General features: G+C 49.3%; 1 protein-coding gene across 1 annotated transcript in view; it reads right to left on the reverse strand.

Annotated features, from left to right (window-relative positions):
• Positions 1-21,434, reverse strand: part of LOC123997089 (protein unc-13 homolog A-like) — a 65,471-nt gene that overhangs the window by 34,477 nt on the left and 9,560 nt on the right. Inside the window, 14 exon segments of the mRNA XM_046301104.1 lie at positions 89-252; positions 1,621-1,736; positions 2,253-2,422; positions 2,602-2,743; positions 3,308-3,535; positions 6,134-6,353; positions 6,487-6,561; positions 6,921-6,926; positions 8,657-8,741; positions 9,032-9,078; positions 10,616-10,706; positions 10,956-11,209; positions 11,212-11,797; positions 21,154-21,361. Of these exon segments, the coding sequence (XP_046157060.1) occupies positions 89-252; positions 1,621-1,736; positions 2,253-2,422; positions 2,602-2,743; positions 3,308-3,535; positions 6,134-6,353; positions 6,487-6,561; positions 6,921-6,926; positions 8,657-8,741; positions 9,032-9,078; positions 10,616-10,706; positions 10,956-11,209; positions 11,212-11,797; positions 21,154-21,361 (2,392 nt within the window).

Raw genomic sequence — 21,434 nt, forward strand, 5'->3', positions numbered from 1 at the left:
TAAACACAACCGTACACCATGTGTCCTCTCACCACATTACAATGTGTATGCTGTTGCTAAGTGACAGGGTGGGTACATTGGCGCTCACGTCATAGCCTGGTAGATGGATTCCACTCCGTAGCGCATGGCAAACTCATCCACTATCTCCTGAGGAGTCTCATCGAAGTACACCTTCCACGCATCATCCCCTTTAGCGTCTGGAATCTTCACAACGCCAGAGCTCTGCACATCTGTGACAAAGTGGAAGAGGTTCTGGGGAGAGAGAGGGAGGGAGAGAAATGCATGGGTTATGGGTGGCAGGGGTAGCCTAGTGGTTAGAGCGTTGTATTAGTAACCGTGAGGTTGCAAGTTCAAACCCCCGAGCTGACAAGGTACAAATCTGTCATTCTGCCCCTGAACAAGGCAGTTAACCCACTGTTCCAAGGCCGTCATTGAAAATAAGAATTTGTTCTTAACTGACTTGCCTGGTTAAATAAAGGAAAAATAAAAATGTAAATTCAATCCAGACTATAATTTCAATGAGCTAAAGTGGCTGAATAAAGGGAGATGTCATTACGATCTCAGTTTGAGTATGTCTGAGCAGGAGAGCAGAGCACGTCACACTCTATAACTGACTGGTTGATCAATTCATTATTCATTCAGGCCGGGGCCACCATTCATCACACGACTTCCATTAGAAATGGATCAAGTTGATTTCATGTTCAAATTCTTCATGCAAATTTAAACAAATTAAAAAGACCTAGTCAACTGCTGCCTTTAAAAATTGCAGTTCATTTGCAAAATGGTGTTTGTCTATTTTGGCTTAGAGAGTACAGAAGGATCAGAATCACGCAGTGTGACGACTCACCATTACAATATGTTAAGCCATTGTGGAGATTAAGAGAATTTGCTACAGATCATCTATTTACAGTGCAATTCAATATTACTTGTCGCTATGTTTAGGTTCAGTTGTTTGCAAACTATATCCTGAGTAATGGACCAAGTAATGACTCGATATAGGACAGGGATCATCCACTAGATTCAGCCATGGGCCGATTTTTTCTTAGTGGATGGTTCGGGGACCAGGACATATTTGCATACTGCAAATTGACCGCAAGAATCCCAAACAGATATAATATTTGACGAAAACATAATCATTTCAAACCTTGTATACGATCACACATATTATGTGTGGGAATACTTTAAAACAGATTTCCTAAATTAAAATCACTTGCAGCTGATTTGCTGGTTTATTTTAGTCTTTTATGTCCAACAATAAAATACAAATGCAATTAAGGGGAAAAACCGAAAAAAAACAATTGGGCTCACAGAACTTGGAGAATTCTGATATAAGGGCAATGCTCGTTTAGAATAACTATGGTAGATCATTCCATATAGAGGGAGAAATAATATCTGTGGTATTTCATATCTGATGTGGTCTTAATGTTGATCGAGCAATGCAGACGGTGACACTTATGGGATATTAACTTCTGATTCATCTGTAACGGCCACTTCAATGATCGACTGCTACATCAGTCAGCTAAATGAAACGAGATGACTGGGTTCATTAATCTCACTTGCTACCTGAAGGCACACACACACACACACACACACACACACACACACACACACACAGCATACCTCGTGCAGACAGGTGTATTGGACATGATATGGAGCGACTGTTTCCTCTCCTTTGATCTCTACATTGATGTGCATCCTGATGGCACCAGACACAGCTGACTTGTCTGTACGCTTGTCTGCAGAGAGGGACAAAAGACAAGAGTCTCAGTCAACACATATTAGAGTCAACATAACAACAACTATCTTTGTTAAAGACCTCAACCTTTCACCCAAATTAGTTCACCAAATGTGCCTCATCTAATGGATACCTAGAAAGTCATTTTATGGACTCAATGATTTGGTTCATTAGCTTAGAATGAATTCATTAATTAATGACATTTTATTTTCATGTTAAATCGCCAGTTTGCAACCAATCCCATATGGGATTAATTGACACATAGTATTAGAATTACAAGTAGAACATCAACAAAATGAATGTTTCCCCAGGTCTTTCCCCTACTGACCCAGGTCTTTCCCCTACTGACCCAGGTCTTTCCCCTACTGATCCAGGTCTTTCCCCTACTGATCCAGGTCTTTCCCCTACTGACCCAGGTCTTTCCCCTACTGACCCAGGTCTTTCCCCTACTGACCCAGGTCCTTCCCCTACTGACCCAGGTCCTTCCCCTACTGACCCAGGTCCTTCCCCTACTGACCCAGGTTGTACCAGACGTCCATCTCTCCGCTCAGCGTGCGGACCTCAATAATGGTCTGACCCAGGAAGTCATCAGACTCCCTCTTGAACTTCTGTTTCACCCGAGACTTGATGTCATCATCCTCGTCCCACACCCGCACCTTGATCCGGTCCGAGGAGTTGTGGCACTCACTACAGGGAGAAAGAGAGAGAGAAACAGGAAGACGCCACTATGTCATTTCCTGCTTGAGGGACCCACCAATCCCATCTATTCACATGGGTTCAGAGTTGGACATATGCATTAATTGTGACCCATTCATAACCTGTGAATACACAACCGTCAAGTACTTCCTCTCTCTTATAGTACTCACAAGTGGAAGTTCTCCTCCCAGACAGGGTTGAGGTTGCCGTAGATGGTCTTGGTCCTCTTCTTGGTCTTGCCCACCTGGACCGTGACATAAGGGTCACTCGTGCCAGTTTTATCCTTGGCCTGAAGGCCCTGGGCACACAGCACTGTGGAGGGGACAGGCGACAGCATCAGGTGGTCTGTCTGGCTGGAGCATAGCTTGTTTAAACAGACTGACCACTGCACAGTGGTCAGTCTAGTTTAAGAGGCTACGTGGAGAGAGTTCGCCATCCCACATACTCCCATTGGCCTATTCAGATTGTTTGCCTTTCCTACCTACAGACGGATATCTCTAATCCCTCCTCATATGGCCGTTCAAGGGATTTATCTAATCTGTCTCCTTTGTGTCAGACAGTGGCTCAACGGTCTACAGCACAGTATGACCTTTACAACAAACAGAACTGGAACACAAACAAACAAGAGGAGACAGAGGGGGATGATGTGTGTCATGACTCGTGATGGAGTCAGACTCCCAATGGCATCTGCCAGAGCTTTACAAATGGATGGTTCTGGACTCATACAATTCACAAAGCGTCTCAGAATAGGATTCTGCTTGTTTATCTTTTTACATCATAATGAATAAGATTCTTTTTGTGATTTTGATCGCGCAGACCTGATCCTAGATCAGCACTCCAACTCTGAAGCCCTGGTATCTCCCCCCCCTCTCTCACCTGTGATGCTGATCTTGGCTGACCACTTGGAGGTGCCGTCCAGTACGCTCTGTTTGATCTGCTTCATGTAGGTGACGTGAGTGGCTTTGACCATGGCAAACACCTCCTGGATCAGCTCAAAGATCTCCGGCTTGTTCCTCTCCCGGATCTTCATCCTGTCCTTCAGAACCATGATGATGTTCTGGGTTCGGTCCTCCGCCCCATGCTTAGAACTCTTCTCCGCTGCCCCTGAGGTAGACGAGAGCGATGAAGGTCAGATTTGATTTCTTGAGTTACATTAGAAATGAGAAGGTTTCTGTGATGCTGCATGGAGGTCATGAACAGTTTTCACTGGGCTGAATGGGATACACATTGGATGAACGTATACGAAGGATGCATAACATAAACCACGGCATCTATAACAACAGATTGGACTGTTATCTTTGTTTCATTCTTCTTTTATTAATCTCTTTTATTGCCTTCTGTCGTTTTCTTAAACTTCTTATCATGCATTTTTTAAAATTGTTTTGCCGTAAAGTACGTTGCAATTTTAAATGCAGTTCAAATAAATCTTGATTTGATCTATAAGAGCAAATGTGCCCCATCATCAGAACACTGTGAGACAGAGTATGCAGTATGATTTATGGATGAGTACTCTGGCAGTATCTGCAGACCTGTGAAACGCCCATGAAGAGTTGGAAAGGATGTCAAGGAAAGACAAATGGCTTTTAATTTCCTTTCCAGAATAACCAAACAAGATAGAGAGTGTCTGAGACAGCAGAGTGGGAGGAGAGAATAAGAGGGAGGAGGACAAGCAGAGTGGGAAGAGAGAATAAGAGGGAGGAGGACAAGCAGAGTGGGAGGAGAGAATAAGAGGGAGGAGGACAAGCAGAGTGGGAAGAGAGAATAAGAGGGAGGAGGACAAGCAGAGGGGAGGACAAGCAGAGTGGGAGGAGAGAATAAGAGGGAGGAGGACAAGCAGAGTGGGAGAGAGAATAAGAGGGAGGAGAATAAGAGCAGAGGACAAGCAGAGTGGGAGGAGAGGGAATAAGAGAGAATAAGAGGGAGGAGGACAAGCAGAGTGGGAGGAGAGAATAAGAGGGAGGAGGACAAGCAGAGTGGGATGAGAGAGGGAATAAGAGAGGAGAGAATAAGAGGGAGGACAAGCAGAGTGGGAAGAGAGAATAAGAGGGAGGAGGACAAGCAGAGTGGGATGAGAGAATAAGAGGGAGGAGGACAAGCAGAGTGGGAGGAGAGAATAAGAGGAGGAGGAATAAGAGGACAAGCAGAGTGGGAGGAGAGAATAAGAGGGAGGAGGACAAGCAGAGTGGGAGGAGAGAATAAGAGGGAGGAGGACAAGCAGAGTGGGAGGAGAGAATAAGAGGGAGGAGGACAAGCAGAGTGGGAGGAGAGAATAAGAGGGAGGAGGACAAGCAGAGTGGGATGAGAGAATAAGAGGGAGGAGGACAAGCAGAGTGGGAGGAGAGAATAAGAGGGAGGAGGACAAGCAGAGTGGGAGGAGAGAATAAGAGGGAGGAGGACAAGCAGAGTGGGATGAGAGAATAAGAGGGAGGAGGACAAGCAGAGTGGGATGAGAGAATAAGAGGGAGGAGGACAAGCAGAGTGGGAGGAGAGAATAAGAGGGAGGAGGACAAGCAGAGTGGGAGTAAGAGGGAGGAGGACAAGGAGTGGGATGAGAGAATAAGAGGGAGGAGGACAAGCAGAGTGGGATGAGAGAATAAGAGGGAGGAGGACAAGCAGAGTGGGAGAGAGAGAATAAGAGGGGGAGGAGGACAAGCAGAGTGGGAGGAGAGAATAAGAGGGAGGAGGACAAGCAGAGTGGGAGGAGAGAATAAGAGTGAGGAGGACAAGCAGAGTGGGAGGAGAGAATAAGGGGGAGGAGGACAAGCAGAGTGGGAAGAGAGAATAAGGGGGAGGAGGACAAGCAGAGTGGGATGAGAGAATAAGAGGGAGGAGGACAAGCAGAGTGGGATGAGAGAATAAGAGGGAGGAGGACAAGCAGAGTGGGAAGAGAGAATAAGAGGGAGGAGGACAAGCAGAGTGGGATGAGAGAATAAGAGGGAGGAGGACAAGCAGAGTGGGAAGAGAGAATAAGAGGGAGGAGGACAAGCAGAGTGGGATGAGAGAATAAGAGGGAGGAGGACAAGCAGAGTGGGAGGAGAGAATAAGAGAGAATAAGAGGAGGACAAGCAGAGTGGGATGAGAGAATAAGAGGGAGGAGGACAAGCAGAGTGGGAAGAGAGAATAAGAGGGAGGAGGACAAGCAGAGTGGGATGAGAGAATAAGAGGGAGGAGGACAAGCAGAGTGGGATGAGAGAATAAGAGGGAGGAGGACAAGCAGAGTGGGATGAGAGAATAAGAGGGAGGAGGACAAGCAGAGTGGGATGAGAGAATAAGAGGGAGGAGGACAAGCAGAGTGGGATGAGAGAATAAGAGGGAGGAGGACAAGCAGAGTGGGATGAGAGAATAAGAGGGAGGAGGACAAGCAGAGTGGGATGAGAGAATAAGAGGGAGGAGGACAAGCAGAGTGGGAGGAGAGAATAAGAGGGAGGAGGACAAGCAGAGTGGGATGAGAGATGTAGGAGAATGGAGGGGAGAGTCTGAAGTACAACAGTCAAAGGAGTCTTTTAGTTAATGACACACTTATCCAAGCAGCGGTCGGTAAGGTCCATTACAGAAGTAACCTCACACGTTTGGTGTTGCTAGTTACTACAAACCTCTGAACAATTTTTTCCCAACTTTATTTTTCACCGCTATATTATGTTTAAGCACCAACTGAAGAAAACTTTACAACTCACTGAGCAACATCAACATGGCGCTACTTACTTTGCAGGCAGTCAGCGTTGAGCAGGTCCTGGCACTTATCGTGACATTTGACCCCACACTCGGTGCACCTCATGCCCTGGCGGGCGATACCCCACAGCAGCCCCTCACACTCATAGCAGTAGGTGGGCGTGGTGGCCGTCCACACCTCAAAGTTATGGGGCGTGGTGCAGGAGATGGGGTAGATCAGAGCCTGTAGAGTCTTCTTGTACACATGACTCTTCTACAAGAGAAGGAAACAGAAGAAGAGAGAGGAGTTATAGTCAGAGACTTAGTGGAATCTATGAGTACACGGAGAGAGAGAAAGACTAGCTGCATACAGTGTGAATAGAGAAAAGAAAGAGCCAGAAACGCACCAGTTCCTCGTTATTGAGAGTGCTGGACGCCATGGCTGATGGAATCCCTGCCTTCCTGGAGTTCTGAGCCAGGGACTGAGGTAGGCCAGGGAGGGGAGGAAAATAAAGGATGGAGTGGATGACAATGAAGGAAGAGATACGTTTTAAATATAGTAGTTGGGTGCCATACTGTGATTGAAATACATTCAAGAAGGGCTTTTAAAAACAACGGAACAACTTCGATTTTACTCAAAGAGGAAAGTATATTTCTCTTGATACATACTTTAACATCTCTCGACACAGTTTGGATCAGAATACATCTCTAAGCCCAATAGGGCATAATGCAGTCCAGCTGTATTCTCCCCAAGTGTTTATATAAGAAACAAGGGGTCATGGGTATCTGGAATAAAAGTGCTTCAACATTCCCTTTTCATTTGGGACCCAGTGTTACTCACCATAGCCTGTGACAGTGCAGGTGATGGAAGGAGGAAGCAGAACAAGAAACAAGTGTTAAAAGGGCAAAACAACTTTAGCTACAGTCACAGACATGGCCACAGTGGCATAGGAGTGATTTCCAAACAGATACAGGGTGGCGGCGATAAATTAGCCAAGGGAAAGGAAAATAACTCCATCAGGGAGAGTTAGTGATTGTCGTTGATGAAATACTGGGTGGGAGGAAAGGTCGAGACCTATAAATCACACAAGATGAACACGCGGCATGTAAACAACTTTGCAGACGGCGAGGACAAAGGCCCCTCGGGACAGAGGGAAATGAATGTACTTCCTTAACAATGTTGAAGGATAGACACCATTAAAACACAGAGAGTTAGGACGCTGTCTGAGAGAGAGAGAGAGAGAGAGAGAGAGAGAGAGAGAGAGAGAGAGAGAGAGAGAGAGAGAGAGAGAGAGAGAGGTAGTCAGCATTTGGAGAAAAAGCCATCGTCCTGCACATACTTCTGTGTCTGAGAACACTGGCTGAATATTAGTCTGGCTTTGTTGCACATTCAGATTCAGTTCCACTCAGCACATTACCTGGTTTGGATGAATCAGACTCAGGCAGTTAGTGTGTGTGTATGCATGCATGTGAGTGTGTGTGGGGGGGGGGGGGGGGTGTACAGTGTGACAGTAAGCTGGATTCATAGAGACAAAGTGCTGAGCTATTTTGTCCGGAATGGTAATTCTTCATTACAGCTCACGTTGGAGCCGAGCCACCTGAGCGCTGAGCTGGCAGTATAGTCTGGCAGGCCTTCAGCTTATCAGAGCTATTCAACTCAAAACTTGGAAATCAGATCAATTGGCAAGGATGGATAGAACAAGGACAAGGCCATCTATTTGGTGTGAGTTTAACAGCCTAGTAAGCACCTGCTTTGACAGCTACTTAAACACTCTGCTATGCCATTACTCCAGCTGGAGCCCAACAATGGTACTATTCCTCTGTATACTTCTCCAATGAAAATAATCTACTCTATTCAATCTTTAACGGGACAGATAAAGGTGCAATCCAGAACAATAAATGGTTATTTGGCAGTTCCATAAGATAACCCTTTGAAGAACCATTTTTGGTTCCAGGTAGAACCATTTTTGGTTTCAAGTAGAACCATTTTTAGTTCCAGGTTGAACCCTTCTGGGTTCCATGTATAACCCTTTCCACAGAGGGTTCTACATAGAACCCTAAAGGGTTTTACCTGGAACCAAAAAGGGTTCTACTTGAAACCAAAAATGGTTCTACCTGGAACCAAAAAGGATTCTACTTGGTACCAAAAAGGGTTCTCTTAGGGGACAGCCAAAGAACACTTTTTTTCTAAGAGTATATGAGTGTTCACGTACAGTACAGCAGGATATAACTATCCAGGATTATCCACTCTCATCTAGCATCCCATTGGTTAACATACCACACCCCCAGGGTGAGCAGTCAGAGAGAGGAGAGGACAGAGTGACGCTCCCTGTGAGATGTGGAGGGCTAGAGTCTGACAGCCTCTCCAAGGCAGGCCTCAGTGGCCATCTGAGACCCCTGACTCTGGGTTCTTCAAGTAGAGACAGAAGGGCAGGGTTGTCCCCCTCAGGGCACAACAAGGAAAGAAGGGGGGAAGAACGAAAGAAAGAAAGAGAGTAGAGAGAGAGAGAGAGAGAGAGAGAGAGAGAGAAGGGGTGAATGTCGAGTGACTATATTTAGTAAGTGGTCAGAACTTACACTGACCAGGTCCCTGACCAGAGGCATGGCTTTCCTCTTGCGGAGGTCCGGCATGCTGTCAATGCTATACAGCGCCCCACCCACCCTGCATGGGGAGAAACCCCACAAACACAACACTCTTATTATCACAAAATCCCCTTCCACCACTAACACATAAACACACTGTAAATTACAGGAACAAATACTTTAACCTGGTCCCAGATCTGTTTGTGCTATATAGCCATGTTTGTATGACAATGGCCATTTGCAACACAAACAGATCTGGGACAAACTGCACTCCAATTATTTGCTCAAAATGTCATGCAGTTTTGTTATTATTTAATGTTGTGAAGCTTTATTAGCATACTTGTGGGTGTGATCGTGACAGACACTTACCCTGCTGATAGCAACAGGGAGCAAATCCCAACCGACTCCCCTCGAGCCTGTGGAGAGAGGGGTGAGACAGGGTGAGACAGGGTGAGACAGGGTGAAGAGTGATTGGCCTTGAAATGGTTTTATCAGGTCTTAGTACATCACATATCTGCCCCGGTCTGTCCCGCCACAATAACCAAAGATTGAGTCTCCCACAGTTTGTTAATATAAAATCAAGAAGGATGTGTTTAATTGGTCAGAAAACAGTCCATAATGTCAGCCATAAAACATGGGAGGGAGACAAGAGGGCGTTGCCTCGGGTGATTTTCACCGCCCATTTGACGTCAGTGGGGAGGCCTTTGTGTTTGAAGGTTGAAAGTGGATTTGTGACAGGTCCGTATCTGCAGTAACATTCCAGTAATTCTATCTGTGCTCGAACAGCAAGACGTGCTCCTTATCTCTCTGTGTGTTCAGAGCACGACGCAACAACACTGACATTCACGTTATTGTCACCAGCAGCGCTCACAAGCAACCACGGACACACCCACCTGGCAGTCGTTCCCAGCCCTGGCCCATCAGAACGGACAACATGCATATCGCTAAACAAAACTGAAAAGAAAACAAAATGAAATGGCACACAAACAAGGGTAAACAAATATAAATTATCGTAACAAAATAAAGCCAGGCTAAAACAACCACTGGATCACGACTTAAAGGGCAATATAACTGGAATTAATGATTAAGAAGTGAATGAAACAAAACCGAAAGGGCACAGATGTCAGAAGATACATTTCAGGGCAGGGACATATGAAGGAGTGACAGCATTATGGTGAGAAACATAGCAGGCAGCCACATAGAAAGTCCATCCACACACACCCACCTGCACCAGCCTGGACTCATAGACTAGACATAACATGGTAAATGGAAATCTGGGGAACTAAAATTAGTATGATATGTTACATTTGGTCACATAAGAAAGAAGGTTCAAATGAAAGGAAGGCTGTTGGTCGGGGAGGATGGGTGAGCGCTTTAACGCAAATGTCTAGCAACCAACCCAAAGGTTGCGTGTTTGAATCACATCACGGACAACTTTAGTATTTTGGCTAATTAGTAACCTTGCAACTATTTACTACGTTTTAGCTACTTTGCAACTACTTAGCGTGTTAGCTAACCCTTCTCCTAACCTTAACCCTTAGCCTAGCTAACGTTAGCCACCTAGCCAATGTTAACCACAATAAAGTGGAATTTGTAACATATTATTAATATTGAAATTCATAACATATCATACAAAATATCATTCATAACATGTCATACAACATGGATGATGGACATTCACAAATTAATATTATATGAAACGTAACATCCTACTAAATGGAGGGAGAAAGATTTCTGTTTACTGTTACTTACATCTAACTCTGAGTCCATGTCACGCACACACACACACACACACACACACACACACACACACACACACACACACACACACACACACACACACACACACACACACACACACACACACACACACACACACACACACACACACACACACACACACACACACACACACACACACACACACACACACACACACACAGGCTGTCTCACCTGCTGCAGCTGTAGTCGGACCTTGCTGCAGAGCCGTTGCCAGTTGGCCCTGGCCCTGTCTGGTCCAGGCTCCATGATGGGCCTTTGATAGCTGGGAGGGAAATGTACAGGGGATTTCAGACTGGTGCTCATTAATTGTGAAGATACTTAGATGGTAAAAAATAATGGAACTTCGCTCTGTTTTAAAGGCAGCAGTGGATAGTAATAAAAGTCTATTGTAGTACAACGTAATGTGTAGAGGGGAAAGTTGTAGTAAATAGTTGTGGTAATAGTGTAGCAGACAATGGTGTTCAGGCCAGCATTACTATATAACTACAGAAGTGGATGGTTGAGGGTTCACCTGACAAGAGGAGTCTCACTCTTCTCTGCTGGGACTTCTGCTGTGGGACTCTCCACCACAAGGACCTCCTGCTCTAAAGACAGAGGCTCTTCCTCTTGAAGGTCTAGGAGGATATCATCCAGGGCATCAGACACTGGAGGCTGGGTCTCTGGAGCAGGGGGCTGGGTGGTGGGCACCGGGGGCTGGGCGATGGGCACCGGGGGCTGGGCGGTGGGCACCGGGGGCTGGGTGAGGGATGGATGGATCATGGGGGTAAATGGAGGCTTGGTGGAGGCTGTGGTGACAGGGGGCTGGACAGGGGGCATGGTCTGGGCCTGGGTGGTGGGGGCCAGGGTGGGGGCTCGGGCTGCTGCTCTCTCAGAGAGGCTTGTTTCTCCAGAGGGGGCCTGGTGATGGAGGCCTCGGGGGCCAGCGTGGGGGCTGTGCTGGTGGGGGTGGGAGTGTAGGGTGGCTCCTGGTCCTCGCTGAGCGTGCCGTCCAGAGGGTAGAGATCTTCATCTTCGTAAATGATCTCCTCCTCTCCCTCATAGTTGTACTCCCCCTCTCCCTGCTCGGGCTGGTAGAGCTCGCCCTCCTCATCGTAAATAGCCCCCTCCTCTCCGCCATCTTTGACATAGCCCCCTTCGTCACTGTAAACCACCTCGGGCTCATCGGGGTCCCAGCCAGCCGATTCCTTGTCGTAGCTGACAGAGGAGTGGCAGGAGTGGTAAGAGTCGTTCTCATCGTATAGCTCCACAGAGCCTCTCAGACTCCCCTCGTTCTCAGGGCCAAACTCCTCACTGAGCTGGGAGCTGCCTCGACTCAGCTCCCCAGAGGAGGCATAGCGACTGCTGCCTGTAGGACTGTAGACAGACAGACAAATGGACCACAGTCAGAAACACAGACACATAGAGCAGACTGGGGACGAAAAAACTAAGAAATTAACAACCAAATGGGCCCAGAGTGCATGTTAAGGGGACATATTTGGGACTAAAGTGAGGGAGAACAGTTAACCTAGGATAAAGAGGAGAGGAACAAACCCAGGCATCCTGGACCAAGGGATAGGCTAGTGTGTGTTCAGATGCATGAGTGTGGGGGTTATGTGGTGTAGTAACAGGGAAGTCTTCATTTTTAGTATAGAGAGAGAGAGATATTATTGGTGGATGCTCTGATCACACGCCAAATACAAATCTGCATATTCAACAGAGCAGAGATTCACAAACACCCAGAGCCAACACAATAAACAGCGAAACAAGACGCGAGGTAAACAGCCTTGACAAGTAATGGCACCCACTCAGGTGAGGTGATGAGAGAGAAAGAGAGAGAGAGGGAGAGAGTGTGTGAGTGTAATATTTACGGTTCACTTTTTATTGTTCGTTTCACATTTTGAGAGAGAAATCAGAGGGACAGGGGTGGAGAAAGAAAGTACAAGTGGAAAGAGAGAGGCAGGGGCCTACACTGGGCTGAAACAGACTCTTTTTAGCAGACAAATAAAATAGCGGAACGTTTATCGACTTTGATGAATGAGGCTATTAGTGAGAAGAGAAAGAGAATGAGACACCTCGTGAGTCAGAGAGAGAGAGAGCAGACTGGAACAACACACATCCCAACACACAGACACAAGTCCACTCGTTTACACACAATCGATTAAAGCAGTGAAGGTTCAATAATGCACGAGGCGGGACAGGGGGAGTAACGAAAGAAGAGTTAAACAGCCCTGGACTGTGTGTGTCTGTGTGAGAGCTAGGAGACAGGGACCTGGGCTGAGTGTGTCTGTGTGAGAGCTAGGAGACAGGGACCTGGGCTGAGTGTGTCTGTGTGAGAGCTAGGAGACAGGGACCTGGGCTGAGTGTGTCTGTGTGAGAGCTAGGAGACAGGGACCTGGACTGTGTGTGTCTGTGTGAGAGCTAGGAGACAGGGACCTGGGCTGAGTGTGTCTGTGTGAGAGCTAGGAGACAGGGACCTGGGCTGTGTGTGTCTGTGTGAGAGCTAGGAGACAGGGACCTGGACTGTGTGTGTCTGTGTGAGAGCTAGGAGACAGGGACCTGGGCTGAGTGTGTCTGTGTGAGAGCTAGGAGACAGGGACCTGGGCTGAGTGTGTCTGTGTGAGAGCTAGGAGACAGGGACCTGGGCTGAGTGTGTCTGTGTGAGAGCTAGGAGACAGGGACCTGGGCTGAGTGTGTCTGTGTGAGAGCTAGGAGACAGGGACCTGGACTGTGTGTGTCTGTGTGAGAGCTAGGAGACAGGGACCTGGGCTGAGTGTGTCTGTGTGAGAGCTAGGAGACAGGGACCTGGGCTGTGTGTGTCTGTGTGAGAGCTAGGAGACAGGGACCTGGACTGTGTGTGTCTGTGTGAGAGCTAGGAGACAGGGACCTGGGCTGAGTGTGTCTGTGTGAGAGCTAGGAGACAGGGACCTGGGCTGAGTGTGTCTGTGTGAGAGCTAGGACACAGGGACCTGGGGTGTGTGTGTCTGTGTGAGAGCTAGGAGACAGGGACCTGGGCTGTGTGTGTCTGTGTGAGAGCTAGGAGACAGGAACATGGGCTCAGTGTGTCTGTTTGAGAGCTAGGAGACAGGGATCTGGACTGTGTGTGTCTGTGTGAGAGCTAGGAGACAGGAACATGGGCTCAGTGTGTCTGTTTGAGAGCTAGGAGACAGGAACCTGGACTGTGTGTGTCTGTGTGAGAGCTAGGACACAGGAACATGGGCTCAGTGTGTCTGTTTGAGAGCTAGGAGACAGGGACCTGGACTGTGTGTGTCTGTTTGAGAGCTAGGAGACAGGGACCTGGACTGTGTGTGTCTGTTTGAGAGCTAGGAGACAGGAACCTGGACTGTGTGTGTCTGTGTGAGAGCTAGGAGACAGGGACCTGGACTGTGTGTGTCTGTTTGAGAGCTAGGAGACAGGGACCTGGACTGTGTGTGTCTGTTTGAGAGCTAGGAGACAGGGACCTGGACTGTGTGTGTCTGTTTGAGAGCTAGGAGACAGGGACCTGGACTGTGTGTGTCTGTTTGAGAGCTAGGAGACAGGGACCTGGACTGTGTGTGTCTGTTTGAGAGCTAGGAGACAGGAACCTGGACTGTGTGTGTCTGTTTGAGAGCTAGGAGACAGGGACCTGGACTGTGTGTGTCTGTTTGAGAGCTAGGAGACAGGGACCTGGACTGTGTGTGTCTGTATGAGAGCTAGGAGACAGGGACCTGGACTGTGTGTGTCTGTGTGAGAGCTAGGAGACAGGGACCTGGACTATGTGTGTCTGTTTGAGAGCTAGGAGACAGGGACCTGGACTGTGTGTGTCTGTGTGAGAGCTAGGAGACAGGGACCTGGACTGTGTGTGTCTGTGTGAGAGCTAGGAGACAGGGACCTGGACTGTGTGTGTCTGTTTGAGAGCTAGGAGACAGGGACCTGGACTGTGTGTGTCTGTTTGAGAGCTAGGAGACAGTGACCTGGACTGTATGTGTCTGTTTGAGAGCTAGGAGACAGCGACCTGGACTGTGTGTGTCTGTGTGAGAGCTAGGAGACAGGGACCTGGGCTGTGTATGTCTGTGTGAGAGCTAGGAGACAGGGACCTGGGCTGTGTGTGTCTGTGTGAGAGCTAGGAGACAGGGACCTGGGCTGTGTGTGTCTGTGTGAGAGCTAGGAGACAGGAACATGGGCTCAGTGTGTCTGTTTGAGAGCTAGGAGACAGGGACCTGGACTGTGTGTGTCTGTGTGAGAGCTAGGAGACAGGAACATGGGCTCAGTGTGTCTGTTTGAGAGCTAGGAGACAGGGACCTGGACTGTGTGTGTCTGTGTGAGTGCTAGGAGACAGGAACATGGGCTCAGTGTGTCTGTTTGAGAGCTAGGAGACAGTGACCTGGACTGTGTGCGTCTGTTTGAGAGCTAGGAGACAGGAACCTGGACTGTGTGTGTCTGTTTGAGAGCTAGGAGACAGGAACATGGGCTCAGTGTGTCTGTTTGAGAGATAGGAGACAGGGACCTGGACTGTGTGTGTCTGTTTGAGAGCTAGGAGACAGGAACCTGGACTGTGTGTGTCTGTTTGAGAGCTAGGAGACAGGAACCTGGGCTGAGTGTGTCTGTTTGAGAGCTAGGGGACAGGAACCTGGACTGTGTGTGTCTGTGTGCGAGCTAGGAGACAGGAACATGGGCTCAGTGTGTCTGTTTGAGAGCTAGGAGACAGGAACCTGGACTGTGTGTGTCTGTGTGAGAGCTAGGAGACAGGAACATGGGCTCAGTGTGTCTGTTTGAGAGCTAGGAGACAGGGACCTGGACTGTGTGTGTCTGTTTGAGAGCTAGGAGACAGGGACCTGGACTGTGTGTGTCTGTTTGAGAGCTAGGAGACAGGAACCTGGACTGTGTGTGTCTGTTTGAGAGCTAGGAGACAGGGACCTGGGCTGAGTGTGTCTGTGTGAGAGCTAGGAGACAGGGACCTGGACTGTGTGTGTCTGTGTGAGAGCTAGGAGACAGGAACATGGGCTCAGTGTGTCTGTTTGAGAGCTAGGAGACAGGAACATGGGCTCAGTGTGTCTGTTTGAGAGCTAGGAGACAGGGACCTGGACTGTGTGTGTCTGTTTGAGAGCTAGGAGACAGGGACCTGGACTGTGTGTGTCTGTTTGAGAGCTAGGAGACAGGAACCTGGACTGTGTGTGTCTGTTTGAGAGCTAGGAGACAGGAACCTGGGCTGAGTGTGTCTGTTTGAGAGCTAGGGGACAGGAACCTGGACTGTGTGTGTCTGTGTGCGAGCTAGGAGACAGGAACATGGGCTCAGTGTGTCTGTTTGAGAGCTAGGAGACAGGAACCTGGACTGTGTGTGTCTGTGTGAGAGCTAGGAGACAGGAACATGGGCTCAGTGTGTCTGTTTGAGAGCTAGGAGACAGGGACCTGGACTGTGTGTGTCTGTTTGAGAGCTAGGAGACAGGGACCTGGACTGTGTGTGTCTGTTTGAGAGCTAGGAGACAGGAACCTGGACTGTGTGTGTCTGTTTGAGAGCTAGGAGACAGGGACCTGGGCTGAGTGTGTCTGTGTGAGAGCTAGGAGACAGGGACCTGGACTGTGTGTGTCTGTGTGAGAGCTAGGAGACAGGAACATGGGCTCAGTGTGTCTGTTTGAGAGCTAGGAGACAGGAACATGGGCTCAGTGTGTCTGTTTGAGAGCTAGGAGACAGGGACCTGGACTGTGTGTGTCTGTTTGAGAGCTAGGAGACAGGGACCTGGACTGTGTGTGTCTGTTTGAGAGCTAGGAGACAGGAACCTGGACTGTGTGTGTCTGTTTGAGAGCTAGGAGACAGGGACCTGGACTGTGTGTGTCTGTTTGAGAGCTAGGAGACAGGAACCTGGACTGTGTGTGTCTGTTTGAGAGCTAGGAGACAGGAACCTGGACTGTGTGTGTCTGTTTGAGAGCTAGGAGACAGGGACCTGGACTGTGTGTGTCTGTTTGAGAGCTAGGAGACAGGAACCTGGACTGTGTGTGTCTGTTTGAGAGCTAGGAGACAGGAACATGGGCTCAGTGTGTCTGTGTGAGAGCTAGGAGACAGGAACCTGGACTGTGTGTGTCTGTTTGAGAGCTAGGAGACAGGAACCTGGGCTGAGTGTGTCTGTTTGAGAGCTAGGGGACAGGAACCTGGACTGTGTGTGTCTGTGTGAGAGCTAGGAGACAGGAACATGGGCTCAGTGTGTCTGTTTGAGAGCTAGGAGACAGGGACCTGGACTGTGTGTGTCTGTTTGAGAGCTAGGAGACAGGAACATGGGCTCAGTGTGTCTGTTTGAGAGCTAGGAGACAGGGACCTGGAGGAACCTGGACTGTGTGTGTCTGTTTGAGAGCTAGGAGACAGGAACATGGGCTGTGTGTCTGTTTGAGAGCTAGGAGACAGGGACCTGGACTGTGTGTGTCTGTTTGAGAGCTAGGAGACAGGAACCTGGACTGTGTGTGTCTGTTTGAGAGCTAGGAGACAGGAACCTGGACTGTGTGTGTCTGTTTGAGAGCTAGGAGACAGGGACCTGGACTGTGTGTGTCTGTTTGAGAGCTAGGAGACAGGAACCTGGACTGTGTGTGTCTGTTTGAGAGCTAGGAGACAGGAACATGGGCTCAGTGTGTCTGTGTGAGAGCTAGGAGACAGGAACCTGGACTGTGTGTGTCTGTTTGAGAGCTAGGAGACAGGAACCTGGGCTGAGTGTGTCTGTTTGAGAGCTAGGGGACAGGAACCTGGACTGTGTGTGTCTGTGTGAGAGCTAGGAGACAGGAACATGGGCTCAGTGTGTCTGTTTGAGAGCTAGGAGACAGGGACCTGGACTGTGTGTGTCTGTTTGAGAGCTAGGAGACAGGAACATGGGCTCAGTGTGTCTGTTTGAGAGCTAGGAGACAGGGACCTGGACTGTGTGTGTCTGTGTGAGAGCTAGGAGACAGGGACCTGGACTGTGTGTGTCTGTTTGAGAGCTAGGAGACAGGGACCTGGACTGTGTGTGTCTGTTTGAGAGCTAGGAGACAGGGACCTGGACTGTGTGTGTCTGTGTGAGAGCTAGGAGACAGGGACCTGGACTGTGTGTGTCTGTTTGAGAGCTAGGAGACAGGGACCTGGACTGTGTGTGTCTGTTTGAGAGCTAGGAGACAGGGACCTGGACTGTGTGTGTCTGTGTGAGAGCTAGGAGACAGGGACCTGGGCTGTGTGTGTCTGTGTGAGAGCTAGGAGACAGGAACATGGGCTCAGTGTGTCTGTTTGAGAGCTAGGAGACAGGAACCTGGACTGTGTGTGTCTGTTTGAGAGCTAGGAGACAGGAACCTGGACTGTGTGTGTCTGTGTGAGAGCTAGGAGACAGGAACATGGGCTCAGTGTGTCTGTCTGAGAGCTAGGAGACAGGGACCTGGACTGTGTGTGTCTGTTTGAGAGCTAGGAGACAGGGACCTGGACTGCGTGTGTCTGTTTGAGAGCTAGGAGACAGGGACCTGGACTGTGTGTGTCTGTGTGAGAGCTAGGAGACAGGGACCTGGACTGTGTGTGTCTGTTTGAGAGCTAGGAGACAGGGACCTGGGCTGTGTGTGTCTGTTTGAGAGCTAGGAGACAGGGACCTGGACTGTGTGTGTCTGTGTGAGAGCTAGGAGACAGGGACCTGGGCTGAGTGTGTCTGTTTGAGAGCTAGGAGACAGGGACCTGGACTGTGTGTGTCTGTGTGACAGCTAGGAGACAGGGACCTGGACTGTGTGTGTCTGTTTGAGAGCTAGGAGACAGGGACCTGGACTGTGTGTGTCTGTGTGAGAGCTATGAGACAGGGACCTGGGCTGTGTGTGTCTGTGTGAGCGCTAGGAGACAGGGACCTGGACTGTGTGTGTCTGTGTGAGAGCTAGGAGACCGGGACCTGGACTGTGTGTGTCTGTTTGAGAGCTAGGAGACAGGGACCTGGACTGTGTGTGTCTGTGTGAGAGCTATGAGACAGGGACCTGGGCTGTGTGTGTCTGTGTGAGCGCTAGGAGACAGGGACCTGGACTGTGTGTGTCTGTGTGAGAGCTAGGAGACAGGGACCTGGAGTGTGTGTCTGTTTGAGAGCTAGGAGACAGGGACCTGGACTGTGTGTGTCTGTGTGAGAGCTAGGAGACAGGAACCTGGGCTGAGTGTGTCTGTTTGAGAGCTAGGAGACAGGGACCTGGACTGTGTGTGTCTGTTTGAGAGCTAGGAGACAGGGACCTGGACTGTGTGTGTGTCTGTGTGAGAGCTAGGAGACAGGGACCTGTGCTGAGTGTGTCTGTTTGAGAGCTAGGAGACAGGAACCTGGACTGTGTGTGTCTGTGTGAGAGCTAGGAGACAGGAACCTGGGCTGAGTGTGTCTGTGTGAGAGCTAGGAGACAGGGACCTGGACTGTGTGTGTCTGTGTGAGAGCTAGGAGACAGGGACCTGGACTGTGTGTGTCTGTGTGAGAGCTAGGAGACAGGGACCTGGGCTGTGTGTGTCTGTGTGAGAGCTAGGAGACAGGGACCTGGACTCTGTGTGTCTGTTTGAGAGCTAGGAGACAGGGACCTGGACTGTGTGTGTCTGTGTGAGAGCTAGGAGACAGGGACCTGGGCTTTGTGTGTCTGTGTGAGAGCTAGGAGACAGGGACCTGGACTGTGTGTGTCTGTGTGAGAGCTAGGAGACAGGGACCTGGGCTGTGTGTGTCTGTGTGAGAGCTAGGAGACAGGGACCTGGACTGTGTGTGTGTCTGTATGAGAGCTAGGAGACAGGAACCTGGGCTGAATGCAAACAGGAAAACAGAACACCTGAGGAAACCAACACACACATAGAAATAAACACACGGCATACGCACAAAACCACATCCAGAATCCTGCTACTCAATCAAGAAGCGCACACGCATGCAAACTCTCTCTCTCTTTAGTACACCCACATGGACACACACAGCTCTTTTACTGAGCTGTCTCGCAGAAACCTGCATTTTCCTTCTCAAACACCAAACACAGCAGGAGAGAGAGGTACAGTGGCACATACAGGAGGACATGTGTCTTCCCCTCTCTGATAGGCTACTATTAATTCTGAACAGGCATGCCTCCTGCCACCCAAGAGCCGGGGCCGGGGGTCCTCGGCCAACAGTATGGCTGGCTCTGGCTGGGGGAAGCCTGAGCTGCATAGTTAATCACAGAGAGGACTTGTGACTGAGGCACCGTAGGAGGAGATAATAACAGGCTGCCAAATGAGAGACAGAGGAGGCAGAGGAACCACACAGAACACACTAACACCTCATCACTGCAACTCACATCAACTTAGCCAAACTTCTCCTCTATGCCTTCAACGTCTTACATAACAACACAAACACAACAGGTGAACTCATTCACATTTCACCACAGATGTACGACAGAGAGAGGGGAGATCGTGTGTGTGTGTGATACCGGTGTGTATACAGTAGTTATTATCAGGTAGATACAGGATCGGAAGGTAGATAAGAAGTAGAGAGAGGGAGTTGAACAGCACATGCATGCAAGCACAGCGAGCGAGGAGGACAGGACTATTCCACCACTGACGTCACAGCGAGATCACGGACGAAGTCACAGGCTGGAGCAGGAGGAAGAGAAAGAGGAGGAAGAGGAGGTGCAGAGACCCACCTATCGGAGAGCGAGTGCCTACTGTCTAGAGAGTACTGGCGGCTGGTGTGCCGGCTCGAACCTGAGGCTGAATCGAGATCGCTGCGCCCGTTGGTGGCCGAGTCTAAACTATCATAGCGTCTGGCAGGAAGGAGGGAGAGGCAGTAGAGGAGGAGCATCAGTACAGTCTAGCCTGGGGCTTTTCAAAGACACACAGCAACATCCACAACACCAAACTGCCTGGCAAACCTACAGCATAAAGACCACTGGCACTGACCAAGGGGCCAGACAGAGCCAGTCAGACAGAGAAGAGAGTGATTGGTTTTAGCTATAGCGGAACTTGCAGGTCCATATGGCTAAAAACAGAATCACTGTCAAGAGAAGCCTGTATGCAATAACGTGGCTGCCCCAAGCAAGGCATGAGTTTGAGTGAACTTGTGCCTTTGAACAATAGATGTAAAGACATAAAACACACTTGATTTGGGGGGGGGGGGGCAAAACAAGTTGCTAAGTGATCACAGGGGGCTGTATTTCAGCCACACACAGACGCATGCACACTCACACACACACACACACATACACACAGATGGTGCCAGTGAGGCTCTTCCCACACGGCCTGTGTACAAGTTGGGCATGACTGCTCCTTTGGGCTTGCATAGTGAGGCCTCACCGCAGTATGCTCTGGAGAGTGAAGTCACAGTGGGACAACAGGTTACCATGTAACAACAGTGTGAACCAAAACAAGCTCACGGGGCTCTGTGGGTTCTGTATCAGTCTGATTTACTCTGTGGGGAATAGAGTGTCGATCTCTAGAGGAGACAAAGTCAATATGGATCCCTTGACTAAGAAGAGGTGTTGCGAGTGAGATCCATGCTGTGTCAATAGTCTAACGTAGTTTCCTTTCCTCGTCTCCTTTCCTTCACCCACACATATCTCAAAGAACTGGACAGGGAAAAGCGACCACGTCCACCTCCCCTGCATGTTTTTAGATTAGAACAACTGTAGGATAGCAGCGTGTAATAAAATAACTTAAAGGTAACTTTCAAATGAAAGAGAGGAGACAATGAAAGGAAGCTTATTGGGACGAACCCCCCATTGAGACCCCGAGTGGTGAACAAGGTAATGAAGCAGGTAAGGATGACAGAACAGGACAGGAGAGAGGTTACCTCATGGGTCTCTGGTTGTCGTAGTCCAGCTCTTGGATGGAGCCGTTGTAGGAGGTGTGCGAGGAGTAGCGCAGGTCTCTCTGGATGGGGTACTGGTGCATGGAGGCGTTGGGCTGAGACGTGGTGTAGAAGGGAGGGGGGATGCTGTTACTGGTCTCACTGCGGTAGTCGCTGTCTCTGTCGTCCACCGCACTGTCTGGGTCTTCGTCTACACAGGAAATGGTTGAAATGTGATGATGATTATCATGATGTGAGGCTGGGTTCATCTGTACTCATTATGC

Source organism: Oncorhynchus gorbuscha, linkage group LG15 (assembly GCF_021184085.1).
Source record: "Oncorhynchus gorbuscha isolate QuinsamMale2020 ecotype Even-year linkage group LG15, OgorEven_v1.0, whole genome shotgun sequence".
Classification (NCBI taxonomy): Eukaryota; Metazoa; Chordata; class Actinopteri; order Salmoniformes; family Salmonidae; genus Oncorhynchus; species Oncorhynchus gorbuscha.